The sequence below is a fragment of the Eurosta solidaginis genome, chromosome 3, assembly GCF_040869045.1.
Source record: "Eurosta solidaginis isolate ZX-2024a chromosome 3, ASM4086904v1, whole genome shotgun sequence".
Taxonomy (NCBI): Eukaryota; Metazoa; Arthropoda; class Insecta; order Diptera; family Tephritidae; genus Eurosta; species Eurosta solidaginis.
Window position 1 is genome coordinate 176,778,366 of NC_090321.1, and position 22,441 is coordinate 176,800,806.

General features: G+C 39.0%; 2 protein-coding genes and 1 pseudogene across 8 annotated transcripts in view; 2 read left to right on the forward strand and 1 right to left on the reverse strand.

Moving 5' to 3' along the window:
- Positions 1–6,918, forward strand: part of LOC137244670 (uncharacterized) — a 7,732-nt gene extending 814 nt beyond the window's left edge. Inside the window, exons 2-9 of one of the 6 annotated variants that reach the window (XM_067774022.1) lie at positions 18–455; positions 524–901; positions 972–1,136; positions 2,168–2,619; positions 2,689–3,375; positions 3,437–3,536; positions 4,911–5,273; positions 5,333–6,918. In XM_067774022.1, the coding sequence (XP_067630123.1) occupies positions 1,096–1,136; positions 2,168–2,619; positions 2,689–3,038 (843 nt within the window). In that variant the 5' untranslated portion in view covers positions 18–455; positions 524–901; positions 972–1,095 and the 3' untranslated portion in view covers positions 3,039–3,375; positions 3,437–3,536; positions 4,911–5,273; positions 5,333–6,918. Of the gene's footprint in view, positions 1–17; positions 456–523; positions 902–971; positions 1,137–1,161; positions 1,882–2,167; positions 2,620–2,688; positions 3,376–3,436; positions 3,602–4,910; positions 5,274–5,332 lie in introns of those variants that run through there. The other 5 variants (XM_067774019.1, XM_067774017.1, XM_067774020.1 and 2 more) reach the window with 5 other exon arrangements.
- LOC137244672 (tRNA (guanine(26)-N(2))-dimethyltransferase-like) lies at positions 454–9,160 on the reverse strand. Of its 2 annotated transcripts, XM_067774026.1 has the most exons (4): positions 8,934–9,160; positions 8,348–8,475; positions 7,854–8,293; positions 454–7,785 (listed from the first exon to the last, which is right to left on the reverse strand). In XM_067774026.1, exons 3-4 carry the CDS (start codon positions 7,904–7,906, stop codon positions 7,374–7,376), a joined length of 465 nt encoding a protein of 154 aa, XP_067630127.1. In that variant the 5' UTR covers positions 7,907–8,293; positions 8,348–8,475; positions 8,934–9,160; the 3' UTR covers positions 454–7,373. The 2 variants fall into 2 exon arrangements, with proteins under 2 accessions (XP_067630127.1, XP_067630124.1); XM_067774023.1 differs by having other exon boundaries at positions 8,348–9,160.
- Positions 8,469–19,045, forward strand: LOC137246060 (ribonuclease H-like; annotated as a pseudogene).
- The last annotated feature ends 3,396 nt before the right edge of the window (positions 19,046–22,441 follow it).

Below are 22,441 nucleotides of genomic sequence, written 5' to 3' on the forward strand. Positions count from 1 at the left end.
ATTTTATGAATTAACAGATCGCTACGAACGACAAAGCACCCGAACGTGTGATCAAAGAAAGCACTACAGAAATTATTGCCGGCGGGGCCGTATTCTACAATCCAGTACAAGAATTTAATCGTGATTTAAGTATTTCAGTACTTAATGTATACTCAAAGCGGTTGATAAGAGCGGGAAGCGGCGGCGCATAAAAATCCACAAAATACAAAGGAAAGCAAGCAATGCTAATGACAAGAAACCATACACGGCTGGTGGTGTAAAATACGACGATGGACTGCGAATATTGGAAGTGCTTGCTGCAACAGGTTTACGTAGCATAAGTTATGCAAAGAAGTAGCAGGCGTGTGTGAAATTGTTGCAAATGATCTATCTAAGGTGGCAGTAGATTCCATTAGCGTAAATATGCGACGCAATGGAGTGGAACATTTAATTGTGCCAAGCGAAGGTGATGCAATGTAGGTTTGATATACGAATCAATAGCTAGTGATTTAACTGTAATAATCAATAATAAAATTCGCAATAGGACTCTCATGTACCTTTCAACTTCATATGAGAAGCGTTTCGATGTTATAGACCTAGATCCTTATGGTTGTCCGAATCGCTTTCTGGATGGCGCTATACAATCACTGACGAGTGGGGGTTCATTACTTGTAACTGCGAATGATATGGCTGTGCTGGCAGGCAATACGCCTGAAGCCTGCAATGCTAAATATAGTTCTGTGCCTTTGCGTATGAAATGCTGCCATGAGATGGGATTGCGTATACTATTGCATTGCATTGAAACGCACTCTAATCGTTATGGAAAATATATTGAGCCACTTGTGAGCATTTCTGCCAATTTTTATATACGCGTATTTGTGCGTATGCATAGTAGTCAAGCGAAGTGTAAATATAGCATGAGGTTGGTATACAGCATTTTGGCCTTTTACCACAATCCAATTACTTACCATATCTTTATATTATGAACACAGCAAACAATGAATGGTATTTCAATGCACTGGTTGTGATACCTATACGCTACGCTATATATTGTAAAAAGCAAGAGCTCAGATAAAGGCAATGCGGAAGTAAAATTCGGTATACCAACTGGACCAAATGTTAATACAAATTGTGCGCATTGCGGTGATAAACATCATGTAAGTTTCAACTATCCAACTCAAGTATTTAAACTCGAATAAATCAAATTATTTCCTTCTTACTTAATTGGTGCTTAACCGTTTAAACGGTTATGTCCGTTCAAAAAGGCGCGTCAGTCGCTTTTTCAGAGGGTTAACTGCCACCAATTGTTCACACCAAATTGTTTCTTATATTCCCAAATATAGATGGGCGGTCCACTTTGGTCGCATCCCATACATGATCCAACGTTTGTTGAAGAATTGCTACAAATCATAGAAGAAAAACCGCTAAGTGATTTGGACACACAACGTCGTTTAAAAGGTGTGTTATCGGCGGTATGCCTGAACTTGTATTGGGTACATGAGTTTTTAAGTAAAAAATATTCATCATATCCAACATCAATACCTCGCATTCAATTGTGGACGCTGTACGCACTACATTGGGTTCACGTAATATGGACAAGCATTTTGTTGATTCCAGTGGTAAGGCCACAATTTCAAATGATGGGGCAACCATTAAGAAACTATTGGATAAAATAATAACACAACGTAGCGTGCTCAAGTGGTATAAGCTTATCTGGAAAAGATATTTCGTAACGAAAACCCTGGAAGATTAACGCGCCTTGTCTGCTGTGGTTCAACAAAATATAACTTGGATGTTTGTTGCTCTTTTTCAATTTTCCTGAATACAAATGTCTGGATTGGAAAAATTTCAAGCAAATAAAGCTTGGCGTGCAAAAGTCAAGAAATTACTTGTCATGCAACGGTAAATGCTTATAAATATATCATTAAAATTGCATGCTTGTTTATGATGAGCCATTCGAGTGAGCATGGAGATGGATGTTTTAAATACTGTAGAGTAAATTGGCTTACTATATAAGAATTTGAAATTTTTCCAAATCTTTGAATAAAAAGTAGCTACTAGCTTGTAGAACTTTATTACTTTACTTTTAAAAAGATAAATAACTTTAGCATGGTAATATATACCTATTATTAAAAATTAATGCAAACAATATCTTCAACATTTTTTCTCGATTCACGAACACATTTAGAAAGGCTACAACGCCTGCTAAAGAGCCGGTATCTTGCCAACGCTTTAGCTTGGATTTAGAGGAGGATCTAAAAACTTTGCTAGAAGCACGCGCAGCTCCTCGTGTAGCGAATGTGGATCAACGCGAAAGTAACGTTGCTGTTAGCGGAAATGCAATGAACAAAATATTTGAAATGGAGGATGAAAATAAATCCAACAATGCAAACACTATAAAGAGGATTCCTTATAATTTTTCAACTAAGGCATCTTGTGACGAAACTATATTCGAATGCCAACAGCAACGTACGTCTGATGAAAGTTTTATGGCTTTGGAAAAAATGTGTGATAAAACAGCATCCGATCCTGACAGCACACTATTTAAGTACATACATAGCGAGAACAAGGATATGGTTAAAGAAGATGCTAAAAAGCGCAGCGCCGATGGAAACTATTTTAAAATCCCTTGTAAACAAGGTAAATGAATATACAACATATTGAAAGTTGATAAGATTGCGTGGTATAAATTTAATAATATAATCTTAGAACTACAAGAAATAGATGAAGAAGCACAATCACTGCAACGTCTATTGCATGACTTATGCGTACAGGAGCAGCATCAATTGGATAATGAAACTCCTTTAAAAAGTATTGATGTAACACTACTAGAAGATATTGAAGCGCCATCTAAAATGTGGGACTCCACAATAGTGGGCGATACCACTTTACAAACTTCACCTTTGAAAATGGTGAGACTTCTCAGACCATCTACTATACTAGAGGAAAATTGCGAAGATCAGTATAATAGTTCTTTGGGTGGTGATGATGCATCATCACACATAAGCTTTCAAAGCGCTCAAAAAGGCAGTGAAACTTCAGCGACAACAAGCTTTTAAAAATAAAAGCTTTACCTACGCTCTAAATCTACGCCGTCGTATACGTACTCATACCGGTGGAAAACCATACAAATGCGAATACTGCGAATGCACCTTTGCTGTAAGCGGTCCAGTGCTGTCGCATTCATAGATGTGAGTTTTGCCCATCAACTTTTCCTCACTTTACGGAGTTACGTACGCATTTAACTACGCACAAAGACGAAGATCCAGAAACGCGGGAGCGAAATATGACAGCCTTAAAGGAGGAGGAGGCTAAATTAAAAACAAAATTTGGCCACTAAAATTCAGCAGCCGCCAAAACCCAAACGAAAATATACGTGCAATTTCTGCAACAAGGGTAAAGGTTTATAAGACTGTGATTGTAAATGATATTCATTTTACTGATCGTTAATTCACAGATTTTACAACTTCATCTAAGCTAAAGCGCCATATACGTATGCATACCGGCGAGCGACCATACTCGTGCTCAGAGTGTGGGAAATCATTCTCATTGAAATCGTAAGAATATACAATAGGGTTCAGAGTTTGAACGGCCGGCAGTTAAAAATGGATTTATTTTAAAAGTTAATAAAAAAACTTATATCTAAACATATCCGTAAAACGAAAGACACAAAAACAAAAGCTCAGTAAAAATGGGACAACTAAATGAAACCTTATATCCATATCGCCAGCTGATTGGAATATCACCCGGTTGTTGTTGTAGCAGTTAGGTGGGGCGAAGCACTGCTACAACAATATCACCCGGTCTCGGGTGCCGTTTCGAAAAGCACCTTTCTCAGAAAACATTTGAATAACCCCGTATATTAGAAAAGCCCTATCACAGAATTCGGTTGAAGAATGCCCTAACTCAGATTTGGCTTCAAAAATGACCGATCTGAGCTCAAATACAACACATTTTGACAATAGCTGGAGTGTTTATGAAACAAATTCTAAGATAGGGCGTTCTTCAAACGAATTCTGAGAAAGGAAGTTTTTGGAACGGCAGCCGAGATTTGGTGATATTCCACTCAGCAGCCGATATGAATATATGGTAAGTCTCATTTTTACCGACCTTTCTTTTCCTTTTTAAAAATGTGCTTAACAAAACTTTTTTCTTTTAATGCACTCTTAAAATGAATCCATAAGCACTGTAACGTTAACAACTTTTTCATACTTGTTTTTTGATTTGTATTGAGAGTGGCTATTTTAATATTAGAACGGCTAATTTAGACAATTAAAATAACAAAAATTACCAAAAAGCCAAATTTTAGTGAGGATCTCTAGTTTACCATAAAAATATTAAAATTAAAATTTCCCATCTATCCTATTCGAGCTAAAAAAAAATTACTCGAGGTCAAAGGTCATTGCCTTAATAGCACCGCAGAAAAATTCCTCCAATTCTTTTCTCCTAGAGAGAACAATAATTGGGGAATAGGAATTTCGAATCTTCGAAGTCAGCTGATTTGCCAATTGAAATTTTGTTGCGCATTTCTATTTTAGTTAACAAATTAAAAGTTTAGTTATTGTTGCGAATTTGTTTAAAATTGAGAAAAAAAATATAAGCAAAGCAACAGGGAGCAACAAACGAATGATGCAACCATCTTTCACACGTTGTTATTGTAGCAGTGCTTCGCCCCATCCAATAGGTGCGACCGATCAGAAATTATCATCAATATCCTCTAACGGGAGTCCAAGGAAACTTGCTGTTTCGACAGGGGGGACCATAATGAAAGGGGTGTTAGAGGCGTTGGTTCCACATTACAATTAAAGAGATGGTTGGTGTCAAACTTCGCTTACTTCGCTATACTTTAACATACGATACTTTACCCCATTTTAACACAACTATCATTTATTGATTTTATAAAATTTTATAAAATGTTTCTTCCTCCACAGTTCCATTTCCGTATTGGATGGTAAATATGGCTTTCGCATTTTCTCCATCAATAACTGACAAGGTGGAAAAAATCTATGCGCGTAAATCGCAACATATCTTGGTCGAGCGTTTCTTCAATAGCTCTCTAGTGGTGATGGTGACAGCAGAGAAACCCAACTGTTTACAAATGTTACAATATATCAATTGCGTCTACGGCTCAAATACCCACAGTATATGAATGAATCGAACGCACCTAATTGTCTGCCTAACGGATAGTATACATATCCATCAAATCGAAAATATTGCATCAAACGAACTGGGTCTGAATACTGAAACAGTACACATATTCAAAATCGATGAGGAGGCTGTGATGATGGTATAGGGTGAGTTGTTGAATAACATACGAAAACCACTTTAACGCATCTATATATTTGCATTACAGCTAAAGCTTTACAAACAGCAAAAATTGCTGGCGCCAAGCAATTGGAAAAGGCAGTGAAGCATTCATCACACTGTACGGATGGTGTAAAGTTAGAAACTGCTGTTGTAACAGCTGCCACCGACACAACGGTCATCTCTACTTCGCCGAGTAACGGCTTGTCCGACTATCTATCGAAGACAGTATAATCATATCTTTTGCCAACACAGGTTAGCGATGTGCTTGCACAGGAAAATATTTCAATTGGAAAACAAAAACCAATTAAGAGAGTTTATTTATTATGAAAGTATTTACTTTTCTTTATATCAACAGTATTAATCTAAGTTGCAATATCACGTACATATATAATAAGGGATGTGATACGATTGCTGTCGGAATTAGATTTGAAACCAATCAATACTCTGCTAAGGGTTGTAGAATTATTGCTTGAATAATTAGATTTAGAACAATAATAAGTCTGACTTAATTACAAGTCGTACATTTTTAAATTTACCAATTACGACAGCAATCGGATTCTACGACACCTTTGAATATTCTTGATCTGAAAAAAGAGTAAACCTAATCTGAATTTCTACTAAGCTTTCAGTTGTAGATTATTCAAATAATTGGAGTTTTTTCTAAAGCTTAAATTTATTTTCTGCTCGCTTAGAAAAGATTTCAATTGGAAAACAAAAACCAATTAAGAGAGTTTATGTTATTATTAAAGTACTTACTTTTCTTTATATCAATTGTATTAATTTAAGTTGCAATATCACGTACATATATAATAAGGGATGTGATACGATTGCTGTCGGAATTAGTTTTGAAACCAATCAATACTCCTGCTAAGGGTTGTAGAATTATTGCTTGAATAATTAGATTTAGAACAATAATAAGTCTGATTTAATTACAAGTCGTACATTTTTAAATTCATCAATTACGACAGCAATCGGATTCTACGACACCTTTGAATATTCTTGATCTGAAAAAAAAAGAGTAAATCTAATCTGAATTTCTAATTAGCTTTTAGTTGTAGATTTAAATTGATTCAAATTATTGGAGTTTTTTCTAAAGCTTAAAATTATTTTCTGTTCGCTTGGAAAAGATTTCAATTGGAAAACGAAAACCAATCAAGCGAGTTTATTTATTATTAAAATACTTACTTTTCTTTATATGAACTGTATTAATTTAAGTTACAATTTCATGTGCATATATAATAAGGGATGTCGTGATATGATTGCTGTCGGAATTAGATTTGAAACCAATCAATACTCCTGCTAAGGGTTACAATAATAAGTCTGACTCAATTAATAGTCGTACATTTTTAAGTTTTTCAATTACGACAGAAATCGGATCCACGACACCTTTGAATATTCTTGATCTGAACTTCTACTAAGCTTTAAGTTGTAGATTATTCAAATAATTGGAGTTTTTTCTAAAGTTTAATATTATTTTTTTAACTCGCTTAGAAGAGATTGGAAAACAAAAACCAATTAAGCGAGTTTATTTATTATTAAAGTTCTTCTGTTTGATATGAACTGGATTAATATAAGTTCCAATTTCATGTACATATATAATAATATTGAAAATAATAAATATTGAAAATTCAATTTTTTGGTTCATATTTTATTCATATGGCTGCTCCAGGTAAAGTAAATCTGCAGGTAAAATTCACGTTATATGGCGGTTATATAAATGGTAAAACCGCAGTAAAATTGATTGTCAAATGGCTCGAAAATTTAGAGTGAAATGACGGAAAAATGACCGCTATTTGACGAGCATTGTGACGTGTGTGAGCAGCACAGTGCTATACTCACATCCTATAAGTGGGAGCGGAATGCACGATCACATTAATAGGAACGAAACGGAAAATTTGGTCACAAAAGTTCATCACGCCCATGCAAACGTGACTATGAATATAACCGCTGCAGAAAGTCACAATGACCGTAAAGTGACTAGTAAAATGACGTGGAGCGTTTTTGCAGGGTAGTTCCCTCCGTCTTGTAGGGTCAAGATGCATTATTTGTTGTGTTCCAATGAAGCGTGATCCAGATATGGATAGAAATTAAACATGCAAATGCAACAACAATCTGATACATATCCCTGCAAAAACGCTCCACGTCATTTTACGGTCATTGTGACTTTCTGCAGCGGTTATATTCATAGTCACGTTTGCATTGGCGTGATGAACTTTTGTGACCAAACGATTGGAGTGCGTTTCAATGCAATGCAATAGTATACGCAATCCCATCTCATGGCAGCATTTCATACGCAAAGGCACAGAACTATATTTAGCATTGCAGGCTTCAGGCGTTTTGCCTGCCAGCACAGCCATATCATTCGCAGTTACAAGTAATGAACCCCCACTCGTCAGTGATTGTATAGCGCCATCCAGAAAGCGATTCGGACAACCATAAGGATCTAGGTCTATAACATCGAAACGCTTCTCATATGAAGTTGAAAGGTGCATGAGAGTCCTATTGCGAATTTTGTTATTGATTATTACAGTTAAATCACTAGCTATTGATTCGTATATCAAACCTACATTGCATCCCCTTCGCTTAGCACAATTAAATGTTCCACTCCATTGCGTCGCATATTTACGCTAATGGAATCTACTGCCACCTTAGATAGATCATTTGCAACAATTTCACGCACGCCTGCTACTTCTTTGCATAACTTACGCTACGTAAACCTGTTGTGGCAAGCGCTTCCAATATTCGCAGTCCATCGTCGTATTTTACACCACCAGCCGTGCATGGTTTCTTGTCATTAGCATTGCTTGCTTTCCTTTGTATTTTGTGGATTTTTATGCGCCGCCGCTTCCCGCTCTTATCAACCGCTTTGAGTATACATTAAGTACTGAAATACTTAAATCACGATTAAATTATTGTACTGGATTGTAGAATACGGCCCCGCCGGCAATGCTTTGCCTGTAGTGCTTTCTTTGATCACACGTTCGGGTGCTTTGTCGTTCGTAGCGATCTGTTAATTCATAAAATTTAGGACGATTTTGTTAATAACGCGAAACATATTTACCTTATTTTCAGATATTTCCTCAACTTCCATTTTGGCTTTAAACTGCTGTGCATCCAAGTTTTTGTTATCAGCTGTTCGGTGGTGGCATACGCTGGCTGCTGCTTTCGTTGAACTGTGAATCATGGAAACTGTTTCAACAGAGGAAATATGTAAGCATTACAGATGCACAACACTGTTTTTTTATAAATCAACGATGATAGCCAGCCTTGGGAGGTTGTTGCTGCTGCTATCGTGGCCTTGCATTACCCGGTTGCTGTTGTGGTATATACCTTGGTATAACTGGATGTGGCGTCATTGCCCCACCTGGTCCAGTTGATGCGGACCACGAACAACAACCACCACGACCTACACTGTTTGGGTTCACTTTGCTGCTGCAAACACACCTCCGTCACAATAATTAATGGAGACCATGGAGGTGTATCTCAACAAGAGATGCTATTTTATTGCACACATAGCCGTTTTTTTACACCGAATTTTCTAATCTTTTTTTTTCAATTTTGGATAATAAATCTTAATGGTAACAAGAATTTTTTTCTTGTATGTATGTGGAAATCAAAATTTACTATTCTGCATTAGAATTACTCACGATTATTTATACTATGCAATTACATATTTCACTTTCTTTCTTTATAAACATGCACACATTGATATGAGTTTTTTTTGCTAAAACACATTTAGTAGACCAAAAAATATTAAAGAATGCGTATATTAATTTCTGCAAAATGTAAATCACACAAATTGAAAAAATTTTCCACTTTTCTGCAGAATTAGAAATGGCGGATTTTTTGCACGCAAAAATGACGTATTTTGCTATCTTTCATTCCAAATCGTCACCCCTGTCAAAAATTCGTGTGGCTGTGTGCGTTTTTGGTCACACGATTTTTGCAGGGTAATAATCCGAAGGCGGAAAATAAAAATATTAACTCGTTCAAAAGATATTAACGAAAAACCGAAAAAAGACCCGCGGGTACCTCCGAAACCGGGGGTGGAATCCATAGTATTTTTGGGCAGAACACCTTTCTGAGTTGGCGGCCTTCGGCCGCGCTTATAAACAATAACCCTGGGCTACGCCATGCCAAGTCCGGGTGTGTGGTATAACCGTGGCTACCGTCACGGTGATGCACAATTTTTTTTGTGGGTAGGAACACAACAACAACCACATGAAAATCGGCAACTTCAACTGTAAATATCTCCGGACATAGATCAATTTTTTCGTTTCCGCCATCGGATTATTGTTCTCGATATTAATACACGTCTTTTGACACCTCTCGATATTTTTGGTAGCGTATTAGCAGTCGACCACTCAACTAGACTGTTACCAAAATTATCAAATGTGGTATCAAAAGACGCGTCTTGACCTCCGTTTTTATAATCCAGAAGGGAAAATTAAAATTTTTATTTCTGTCAAAAGATATAAGCAAAAGAGCGGTTCTAATTTTCGTGTGTTGTTGTTTTTTGTCAGATTTGTTGTACACACACACATACTAATACAGAAAGGTGTTCTGCGCTCACTTTAGTTTTGATCCCCAAACCGGTGTCGGATCCACCCAGGGAAAGGTGTTCTATACAAAAAACTATGGAACGGGCCCCATATTTCGGACCCTCTCGGCGTCATTTTATAGTTTTTTGTGAATAACTGTCGACAGAAATAAAATTTTTGATCACCGCTTTCGGATTCTTAAAACGGAGGTCAAGACGCGTCTTTTGATACCACCTTTGGTAATTTTCGATAAAAATTAGGTGGTTCACCGTCTTGTAAAACGTTACCTAAATTGTATTGAATTTAATAGGTAATAGTCTAGTTGAGGGGTACAAAAATATCGAGAGAGGTATCAAACGACGCGTCTTGACATTAGTATTAATAATCCGAAGGCGGAAAATAAAAATTTTAACTCGTTCAAAAGATATCAGCGAAAAACCGAAAAATGACCCGCGAGTCCCTCCGAAACCGGGGGTGGGATCCATAGTATTTATGCGCAGAACACCTTCCTGCTTTGGCGGCCTTCGGACGCTCTTACAAAAAATTACCCTGAGTGGGTCCAACACCGGTTTGGAGACGAAAAATAATATCCGCACAAAACACTTATGTTCACAATTTTTTTTGTGGGTACGCAACATTACAACAACCACATGAAAATCGCCGACTTCAACTGCAAATATCTCCGGAGAGAGATACAATTTTTCTTTTCCGCCTTCGGATTATTGTTCTCGAGATTAATACTCGTCTTTTGACACATCTCTCGATATTTTTTGACGTGTATTAGTAGTCGACCCCTTAACTAGACTTTTACCATTTAATAGCCGTGTTTTTTAACACGCGCGTATACGTTTCGTTTGCGCGTGTTAAAAAACGCCTATCTTCGCTTAGATAATGCTTAGGAGACCCATCTAGCGGCTGTGGTAAAACAACTAGCTACAGCAACAGGGTGTACCGAAAAGCGGAGACGCAACGCTCTGATGGCCATAGGGTATAACATATAGCTGAATCAGTTGCGATGAATTGTGGACACACATATAATACATAGAATTAGTGTACAGGGTGAAACAAAGACACATATTTCAGTTACATCTGAGTATAATGCGTATTGAAATTTAGTAGGACAAAATTTATGCGCAACAATTTCAGAGGTGTATTTATAGTTTGTCTCTTAGCAGTCAATATAAAGTTTAAGCGTAAACGGATATACGCGTGTTAAAAAACACGGCTAATATAAGACGATAGAGGGAACCTTTATGGTGCAACTTGCGTGAAGTTAAACGCAAGGGGGTTGTCCGGGCCCCCAGTATGCTGGAAAACTATAAAGTTCGCAACCTAAAACCTAGATTTTTGTGATCAGAGAAACCGCTTTTAACTTTTTGAAAAAACTGTGTTTTTTTTAACTTGAACGACTGCATACTAAAATTTCCCCAAAATAAATTTTAAGTTGACAGCCCTTGGTGCATTAAAGGAATATCCTGATAATTTCACAAAACCACCGAAAATAGATAAGAGAGATGATGCTGAAAATGTTAAAAAGGAAATTAATCGTAAAATCCGACAACTAAAAATTGGTTGTTATTCGTTTAGCGTAGGCGAGGATGGCTATGTAGATGTTTATATTGGTGAGCACAGTGAAAATGTCGGTAGTTGGAATTGTATGGCAGGCTATGGAATATACTTTGGTGAACATCATCCACTGTAAGTGAACTACATACTAACTTGGAAAGAATTATGGTGCTGGTAATCTACTGAATATTTTAATTTTAGTAATGCTGCTGAAGCTGCATACGGTAGGATGACACGTAATGTAGGCGATATTGAAGCGGCCATAAAAGCTAATGAAATTGCTGTGTGTTTAATATTCCAAGGTTATGTTTGCACACCAACTCTGAGTTTTTGCTTAATGCTGTAGCTTTTTGGATGGCGAATTGGAAACGAAACGGTTGGCGGAATAAGGATGGAAAAGTGGTACAAAATCGAAAGCACCCTGCAAAAACGCTCCACGTCATTTTACTAGTCATTTTACGATCATTGTGACTTTCAGCAGCGGTTATATTCATAGTCATTTTTGCATGGGCGGATTAGGTTTTGTGACCAAATTTTCCGTTTCGTTCCTATTAATGTGATCGTGCATTCCGCTCCCACCTATAGGATGTGAGCATAGTACTGTGCTGCTCACACACGTCACAATGCTCGTCAAATGGCGGTCATTTTTCCGTCATTTCACTCTACATTTTCGAGTCATTTGACAATCAATTTTACTGCGGTTTTACCATTTATATAACCGCCATATAACGTGAATTTTACCTGCAGATTTACTTTACCTGGAGCAGCCATATGAATAAAATATGAACCAAAAAAATTTAATTTTCAATATTTATTATTTTCAATATTATTATATATGTACATGAAATTGGAACTTATATTAATCCAGTTCATATAAAACAGAAGAACTTTATTAATAAGTAAACTCGCTTAATTGGTTTTTGTTTTCCAATTGAAATCTCTTCTAAGCGAGCAAAAAAATTATATTAAGTTTTAGAAAAAACTCCAATTATTTGAATAATCTACAACTTAAAGCTTAGTAGAAATTCAGATCAAGAATATTCAAAGGTGTCGTGGATCCGATTGCTGTCGTAAATGAAGAACTTAAAAATGTACGACTATTAATTGAGTCAGACTTATTATTGTTCTAAATCTAATCATTCAAGCAATAATTCTGCAACCCTTAGCAGGAGTATTGGTTGGTTTTAAATCTAATTCCGACAGCAATCGTATCACGACATCCCTTATTATATATGCACATGAAATTGTAACTTAAATTAATACAGTTCATATAAAAAAAGTAAGTATTTTAATAATAAATAAACTCGCTTAATTGGTTTTCGTTTTCCAATTGAAATCTTTTCCAAGCGAACAGAAAGTAATTTTGAGCTTTAGAAAAAACTCCAATTATTTGAATCAATTTAAATCTACAACTTAAAGCTAATTAGAAATTCAGATTAGATTTACTCTTTTTTTTTCAGATCAAGAATATTCAAAGGTGTCGTGGAATCCCATTGCTGTCGTAATTGATGAACTTAAAAATGTATGACTAGTAATTGAGTCAGACTTATTATTGTTCTAAATCTAATCATTCAAGCAATAATTCTGCAACCCATAGCAGGAGTATTGATTGGTTTCCAATCTAATTCCAACAGCAATCGTATCACGACATCCCTTATTATATATGCACATGAAATTGTAACTTAAATTAATACAGTTCATATAAAAAAAAGTAAGTATTTTAATAATAAATAAACTCGCTTAATTGGTTTTCGTTTTCCAATTGAAATCTTTTCTAAGCGAGCAGAAAATAATTTTAAGCTTTAGAAAAAACTCCAATTATTTGAATAATCTACAACTTAAAGCTTAGTAGAAATTCAGATTAGGTTTACTCTTTTTTCAGATCAAGAATATTCAAAAGTGTCGTGGAATCCGATTGCTGTCGTAATTGATGAACTTAAAAATGTACGAATTGTAATTAAGTCAGACTTATTATTGTTCTAAATCTAATCATTCAAGCAATAATTCTACAACCCTTAGCAGGAGTATTGATTGGTTTCAAATCTAATTCCGACAGCAATCGTATCACATCCCTTATTATATATGTACGTGATATTGCAACATAAATTAATACTGTCGATATAAAGAAAAGTAAATACTTTAATAATAAATAAACTCTCTTAATTGGTTTTTGTTTTCCAATTGAAATCTTTTCCTGTGCAAGCACATCGCTAACCTGTGTTGGCAAAAGATATGATTATACTGTGTTCGATAGATGGTCGGACGAGCCGCTACTCGGCGAAGTAGAGATGACCGTTGTGTCGGTGGCAGCTGTTACAACAGCAGTTTCTAACTTTACACCATCCGTACAGTGTGATGAATGCTTCACTGCCTTTTCCAATTGCTTGGCGCCAGCAATTTTTGCTGTTTGTAAAGCTTTAGCTGTAATGCAAATATATAGATGGGTTAAAGTGGTTTTCGTATGTTATTCAACAACTCACCCTATACCATCATCACAGCCTCCTCATCGATTTTGAATATGTGTACTATTTCAGTATTCAGATCCAGTTCGTTTGGTGCAATATTTTCGATTTGAAGAATATGTATACTATCCGTTAGGCAGACAATTAGGTTCAATCGATTCATTCATATACTGTGGGTATTTGAGCCGTAGGCGCAATGGCAAATATTTTGATTCTTTTTGAAGTGTAACATTTGTAAACAGTTTGGTTTCTCTGCTGTCACCATCACCACTAGAGAGCTATTGAAGAAACGCTCGACCAAGATAATATGTGAGATTTACACGCATAGATTTCTTCCACGTTTTCACAGTTATGGATGGAGAAAATGCGAAAGCCATATTTACCATCCAATACCGAAATAGAACTGTAGAGGAAGAAACATTTTATAAAATTTAATAAAATCAAAAAATGATAGTTGTGCTAAAATGGGGTAACGTATTGTATGTTAAAGTATAGCGAAGTCTCAGCGGCTTTGTCCTGGTGAAAATTGAGTTTGAATAGGTTTTATTCTTCATTCTTAGAAACATGTACGAAGGTACCTGGTAAGATATTAAAAATCCTCAACGCTTTTTTGTTATAACTTAAAAAAACTCATATTCAAACTTCTGCTTAACTTCTACATATCAATAGCTACCTTTACCACCAGGAGTCACTATTGCTTCTACGCCTATGCTATTGTTTCCTACATCGATGAGCTTTGTAATAAAACAAACAGCTATCTCCCCAATCTCTCCAGTTTTGTCGCCTCGCGAAACCTGATATTTTCACCAACCAAATCATCGGTGACTTTATTTAAAACATGACCGCGCCAAATGTGTACCATATGGCATTACCCTATCGACTGTCTTACACCCTAAAATTTTGGGTGTGACTTTCGATCAGGATCTGCATCTTGGAGAGCATGTACTAGCAATTGTAACGAAAATCGTCGTTGGTGTGAGGGCTTAGCCGATCTCCATAGCGCCCGACTATGAGGAGGAGCTGTTTAGGACTGGCATCTACGCCGTTTCGCCTCATAGGAGGGCGGCGGGATGTCGGTGACCAAGAACTGCCAACCCCCTAATCCAGGGTGTTATGCGGACCGTGCCTGTTGGACGATTTGTAGCCAGGGGATAATTCGGCTGTATTCGAACGGAGCCTTCCCGATACCGGACCACCTCGGGAAGTATTGATGGCCTTACCACAGTAAGAGGCGCTGCTGTGGCTGACGGTTCTTTCCCCGTATATAATACTGGACCGCTGAGCCCGCCTTGTCGGGCTGGTGGTCGTACGACCAAGGTGAACGACTCATTACCTAATTTTCATAAGGACGATGATAAGAAGAGGACTGAGCCGCAAGCCAAGGACGACAAATACGCATTAAGCGATGCGTCGCACTCGGGGAGCGAAAGTAGTGCTAATTCAATGAACTCCGTGTTGGAGAAGCACACAAATGAAAAAGGAGTAGAAGAGTGGAGAAGGGTAAGGAGCAAAGAGCTCTCTCGAAGTACCGTGCAGTACTAAGAATTGTACAACGCTTGGGAGCAGTGGTGCACCCAACAGAAGAGGAGATCGAGCGCTTGGCATGGGCTCATGAGGCGGTAGAAGTAGGTCGAAGGCAGTTCAAAAGGTTTTCTGCGAGAAACCCTCGGTTCTGGAATCGGTATGAGGAAGAAGCGTCGAATGGCAGAATGAAAAGGCAACGTTCGGCGGAAGGCGACAAGCCTGCTTTCAAGAGGCGGAAAGGGCCCAGTCCCAGAGCCGCGACGCAGGGCAATCGCATAGACAAGACAAGTAGGCCCAAAGCTGTAAGACAGATGGGCCCCAATAGCGAGGTAGCAACTACCTCGAAGGCTGCGAGTCAGAGGGAAGTTCCAACTATGGAAGTAGGAGATAAGCCAAAGGGAGATAACGCTAAGAATCCGACTTTCTCGGAGGTGCTAGAGGGAGCTAAGACTCCGGCTTTCTCGGAGGTGCCAAAGGGAAATAACACTAAGACGCCGGCTTTTCCCGAGAAGATGAGTGATGTGGCAAAGCAGTCACTGACTGTGGCGCTGGTTGATCGTAGCAGTCCTTTCGAACAGATGACAAGTGAAAGGTGGAGATCTGTAGAAAAGGAGCTTATTAGCTTAATGCTTAAGATGATGCGGGAATAACCAAGTAAGCTCCTTCCAACCTTTGATTCGGGGGATGGTATAATGGTATGAAGATGATAGCGTGCGACAACATCGCGAGCTTGCGGTGGCTGGAGGAAGTGGTTTCAAACCTCTAAAGGCAGGGCACGAACGCGCGTTTTGAGATGGTGGATAAAGCGCAAATCCCCAAGGTACCAAAAGTTAAGGTATGGATACCATGCGTGATGAAGTCGAAGGATACACTGCAATTTTTGCAGAATCAGAATCCGAACATACCGACACAGGATTGGAAGGTATTTACTGTATCTCGGCCTACGGAGGAAGATCAGTTATACATCTTCCAAATAAACAAGCAGGCGGAGGATATATTGTACGCGCAGCTTGGAAAAATGTCCTTAGGGACAGGCAAAATTTATATGCGACTCAGCAAAAGAAGTCGCGGGTATTAAAGTCCTAACACGCTGGACGTTGGCGAAGTCGGTAAGGACCTCAAAAGCCTATGGGAAAAAAGACAGGTGGAGGTAGCCCACGTCACCCCGAATGTGTTAGAAGGGGCCCAACAGCCAGATGGTGCTGTGAGTCGCACAGAGGAACACCCGGCACAACAGGTACAAGAGGCTGAAGGGGGCTTCGAACACTCTAAACCAAAAGGGCTAGGGGAGGACGACGACGTCACGATGAAGGTGCTGGAGGGGGACAAGCAGCCCATTGGTGCTGCGAGTCCTACAGATAAACTTCCAACATAGTAAAGTGGCGTCGAGCGAACTCCTCTTCCTAACGCGCTGATCCAGGAGCCGTGGCTTCCATCGGGAGGAAAGGTTTCTGGACTTAGCGCGCGCGGATTTGGCGTTTACTATGCGCAAACGGAAGGACGGGTGCGAGCTGTAGTAATGGTAAGGAAACAGCTGCATTCATATATGCTGCCTAATTACACTACTGAGGATCTCGTAGTGGAGGTGAAATCGCCGGGCTCAGATGGTACATGTCCGGCCATGCTACAAGTTTCAAGTAGGGCGGTCGTGGGATGGCTTAAAATAATATTCGATGGGTGCATAAACTGAATCATGTACCGCACTCTTGGAGAACTGCTCGTGTAGCTTTCCTACCAAAGGCGGGGAAGATCGGTCACGTGTATCCCAAAGATTATAGACCCAATAGCTTAACATCATTTCTGCTCAAAACCTTTGAGAGGCTGATAGATGTGTACATAAAGTCCAACGTGGATGAAAAGCTGCTCTCCACAACACAACAGGCGTACACCAAAGGCAAGTCAGTAGACACCGCATTGCATAGGGTGGTAATAAGCATAGAAAAAGCCCTGGAATATAAGGAATATGCTCTAGAAGTCTTCTTAAGCATTGCCGGGGCTTTCTAAATGGGCGATTATTAATGGTCTTAATTACGTTAAAGTACATCCAGCCTTACCCAGATGGATCGACTGCATGTTAAACTGCAGTAAGATTACATCGCAATGGGGATTGTACGCGGCCACGAAATTAGTGGACAGGGGCACTCCGCAGGGAGGGGTGCTATCACCTCTGCTGTGGACGCTGGTCATTATCCAACTGCTTAGGGGATTCTACGAGGGACCAGAAAAACTTACGGTTTACGCAGATGACGTTGCATATGGTCTTGTTTACAAAGAGGTACAAGGTCCCTAATTGGACCAGGCCTAAGTTAGGAGGGGCGACTCTACGGGAGAAACCTTGGACAAAATATCTAGGAATGATCCTAGACAGTAAGCTGTCATGGCAGCTCAACGTGGAGGATAGGGTGAGGAAGGCTTCAACGGCACTTTATGCATGTAAAAGAATGCAAAAGAACCGGCATATACGATCAGAAGGAACTCGATGACGATGCCTCAAAACTAACAACCAAAAGCCATAATTATCATTTCACTGACACAAATTTTATAGTTTTTTTTTCGGGATTTGGACACAATGTTGTTGTTGTTTTTGTAGCGATAAGGTTGCTCCCCGAAGGCTTTGAGGAGTGTTATCGATGTGATGGTCCTTTAGCCGGATACAGATCCGGTACGCTCCGGTAACACAGCACCATTGAAGTCAATTTCGAATTTTTGTCGAAATAAACAGCAAAAATCATTGTATATTAAAGACTTTGGGAAAATTTTAGAATAGCACCCCCCGAGTTCGGGGTAAAACTGGGTATCAAATGAAAGAGGGAGTTATCCCGATCACAAATATATATATTTTAAAGTGCGCAAACTTATAATTTAAAAGTTATTTGTTGTTAAAGTTTGCAAATTTAGCAAATTTCTATAGCACTTTAAATTACAATTTACACATCTTTCAAAACCTTAATCCACATACATTTCTATATAAATTGGCAACGATAAACTTAAATTGCATTTTTGTATATTTCACATTTCATTTTTGCATTGTTTTCACTTATTATAAATGTTTTTATTAAATCAATCGCGCTTTTGTAGCAACATGCACATATATATATGTATATATATATACATATATTTTATTGAAGACATTACAAAGCTGTGCTGCCACATATATATACGTATACACATATAAAATTTGTATAGAAATTTGCAAACTTTAACACCAAATAACTTTTAAATTATAAGAACTCCCTCTTAATTTTAAATCTTTTCGGAGATATTCCATTTAAAACTCTCAAAATTGAAAAATTTTTCGACCACCAAATGTTTTGTTGTCTCTGCTGAATTAGAAATGGCGGATTTTTTTGCACGCAAAAATGACGTATTTTGCTATCCCTATAAAAATAATAGGTGCGAGAGAGCACGATACATTGTGGGAAAGCTAAATTTGTCAACATGCTATTTCATTTGGAGAATTTTTCATTCCAAATCGTCACCCCTGTCAAAAATTCGTGTGTCTGTGTGCGTTTTTGGTCACACGATTTTTGCAGGGCTGGTACATCTAAGGGAATACGCGGCGTTAAAAAATTGGCCCGAATTGGAAAAGAGGAGTATCTTGATAAACATCCAAGTAAGGATGACAGTTTTTCAATGGAAGATTCGAACTACTTCAATTACTATTAGAACATAAAAAAAGATAATGTTAAAAAGAATTTCATTTTTAATTTATTGATGTGATAGCACTAACCATATATAATTTATGTGCACTCGGCTGCAACTTCAATACATACTTAAGTATTTTTCGGACTGTTTTTTTTTTTTTTTGATTGATTGAATCAGTATAGTTGAACAATACTGTTGTTGTTGTAGCAGTGCTTCGCCCCACCTAACAGCCGCGACCGTTCACAAATTGTCATCAATATCCTCTAATGGGAGTCCAAGGAAACTTGCTGTTTCAACAGGGGTGGCCCATTGTAGGGCTCCTTTACTTAAGTTTTACTTTTAACTTTACATACTTTGTAATTTCAGTTTATTAGTTTATTCAATTATTTTATTGTCATTTTTGATTTACATATTTCAAAAAATTTTCAGTGAGATAAGAAATTTGAAAATAAAAATATGTTCGCGTTTTTGTAATCGTTATTTTAAATAATAAAGATTGTTTATAATTAAAATTTTATATGTGGTTGTCTTTAACCACATTTGGCGATATTGTTTGTACGTCTGAGATTGTGTTTTAAAAATTAATATAATTGATAAGTGCGCCTAATATCAGGCAAATGAAAAATCTTTAAAAATTTATATTGAATAGTTTTGTGCAAAATATAAGCAGCATTAAAAATGCATATTTTAACAACATTTATAATAACAATATAAATCGATATTATTAACAATTCTAAAAACTACATTCCTGCTGTGGTTGTGGAAGTCCTCAAGTCGGTGTTTATTTTCTTGGAATTCGTCAGCAGTTTCAATTTTTCGTCCTTGTTATGAAGTTCATAATTATTTGAATAGTATTCTGTTGAATTATCAATGTGGAATAGCATCGATCAACTTTTGCTGTTGGCTGTTATTTAAAAGCTATGTTATTCCAAGAAGATTCATTTATTATTCAACTATAATTAGCGTCTTCATTTTATTCATGCTTATTGGTCAAAATTGTTCTAAATATTGAAACAAACATCGATCAATCTCGCATATTTTCTTCATTTTATACTATCATTACGACGATTACAATTTTAGAAAAAGAATTTTGAGCGATTAAAGGACGCACATACATCTACCCCTTCAACAAAGCCATTGCCATAATACAACTGTCATGTTTGACTTCGTTAATTCGCTTCCTAAGGCAGTCGGTTCTATGTACCGGAGCGACTCGGGATTTTTCCCGACCAAGGACTGTCATTTCAGTGTGACCCCATTTAATTTGTTTCGTCCCTCCCACAAATTGTCATCCTCCCAGCAGCTCCTTGCAGCAGGACTGCTACATATTCTCTTACTCCGGGAAGGTATCGAACCCAATCCGGTCCGTCTCCTGACCCCGGTCCTGAGAAATGGTTTTGCTGCATTTGCCAGAAAAGAATCTTTTTAGGGCGGTCATACTCTGTTCAGTGTGTCTCGTGCAAGGGATGGTTGCATCGGACAGGTTGTTCTGGGCTTGATCCCAAAACCCGACGTCCACGTAACTTTTATAAATCTTTTGTGGCTCCTTGCTGCTCACGGCCAAGGGCGTCCCGTAGTCTACGCCTAAGCGTATCCCCACTACCTTCCAGCAGCTTCGCTGCTCAGCAAGCCACAACAAGTACCCGCTGCTGCTCGCGCCCCACGGCGCCAACAACTCAAACAGCTGATACCACTCATAACTACTACCTTCGTAGTAGAGCTGGTAGCAATGCTGAGCATCAGCCCCTGCCCTCGTCTTCTTCTCCCCCCCTCTTTTCTGGCAGCAATCGTGCAGGTCAGGGAAACAGACTCTTAGTCCCTGCCTCCGTTTGCACCGTCTGCCAGCACAGAATATATAGGTTTGCGACATCCGCTCAATGCAGCTCCTGCCTTGGGTGGTGCCACTTTCCTAGATGTTCTGGTCTCCGCGACGGCAACCCCTCGACGGGTTTCATCGCGCCATGTTGCCAGGTCGCAAACCCAAATCATCCGGGTACCCCAATGCTTGCCCAAGGGCGCCCAGTCCCAAGGCCACAACAGCAATTGCGTCCTGGCCTTCCAGGCGTAGTCACCCCTCACTTACCCCTAGAGTGGCGGCGTCACCCCTCATGCACTTCAGAATTCTGCAGTTCAACTGTAATGGACTAACTGGGAAGATTACGGAGATAGTCGATTTCATGAAGCGGCACAACATCCGCATTGCTGCGATTCAAGAGACTAAACTCACAGCAAGATCTGCATTGCAGACCTGCTCTGGTTATAATGTCCACAGGAAAAACCGCGAGAGCGGAAATGGAGGCGGCCTCGCGTTTATTATACACCACTCTGTGCAATATCATATATTTGATCCTGGCATCGACCGCAGTGACAATGTCTTAGAACGTCAAGGCCTATCTGTCCGGTCAGGCGATGCAAATCTAGAAATCATCAACATCTACATCCCTCCTGTCACCTGTTGCCCCAGTGGATACCGCCCTAATATCGAGGCCTTACTCACTGGCAACAATCGCATTATCTTAGGCGATTTCAATGCCCATCACGACCTATGGCATTCAAACTTGCGGGCGGACAGTAGGGGTGAGATGTTGGCGGATCAAATAGACGAAACGACGTTCTGCACAATAAACGGAGACGCCCCCACACGTATGGTAGGAAGCTGTCATAGCTCGCCAGATATCTCAATCGTGAGCGCAGAACTCGTAAACTGCGTCAACTGGCAGCCGATGGTAACATTGGCATCCCACCACCTGCCCATACTTATTTCGTTCGAGCGTACCGCCGACTTCATCGTCACCGAAAAACGCACTCTCATAAACTTCAAAAAAGGAAAGTGGGAAGAATATAAATCTGCAACAGACAGCAGCTTTGCTGTCCTCCCTATCCCGACTGATGCCCGCCAAGGGGAGCGTGCTTTCCGCAAGGTCATTGAATCCGCCTCGGCGGAGGCCGCAAATTTAGCGAGAGAACGTGACCTTATAAGACAGCTTGATCCAGGCGACCCCCAAATAAGGGATATAAACCAACGCATCAGATTGCTTGTGGACGAACACAAGCGGGCGAAATGGGAAGAGCACCTAAGAGGTTGTAACCTCTCTACCGGTGTAGGTAAACTTTGGTCCACCATAAAGTCCCTATCGAATCCGACTAAGCACAAAGGCAAAGTTTCCATCGCCTTTGGCGATAAGGTGCTGTCGGATGCGAAAAAATGCGCGAGCGCTTTCTGCCGACAATATATAATGCATCCTACGGTCGACAAAGATAGACGGAGAGCCAATAGATACGCACATAAACACAAACTCAGCGCGTCACCAATTTCCATCACCGCTAGAGAGGTTGAGGACGCCATTGGTCGCGCTAAACCATCCAAAGCAGTGGGCCCAGACGGCATAGCCATGCCGATGCTTAAAAACCTAGGGA

Excerpts from the sequence above, each read along its gene's own strand:
- LOC137244672 (XM_067774026.1), bottom strand. The coding sequence starts at position 7,906 with ATGCGACGCAATGGAGTGGAACATTTAATTGTGCTAAGCGAAGGGGAT. Across the intron at positions 7,786-7,853 it reads CTAAGCGAAGGGGATGCAAT|GACTCTCATGCACCTTTCAA; the intron begins GTAGGTTTGATA and ends AATTCGCAATAG.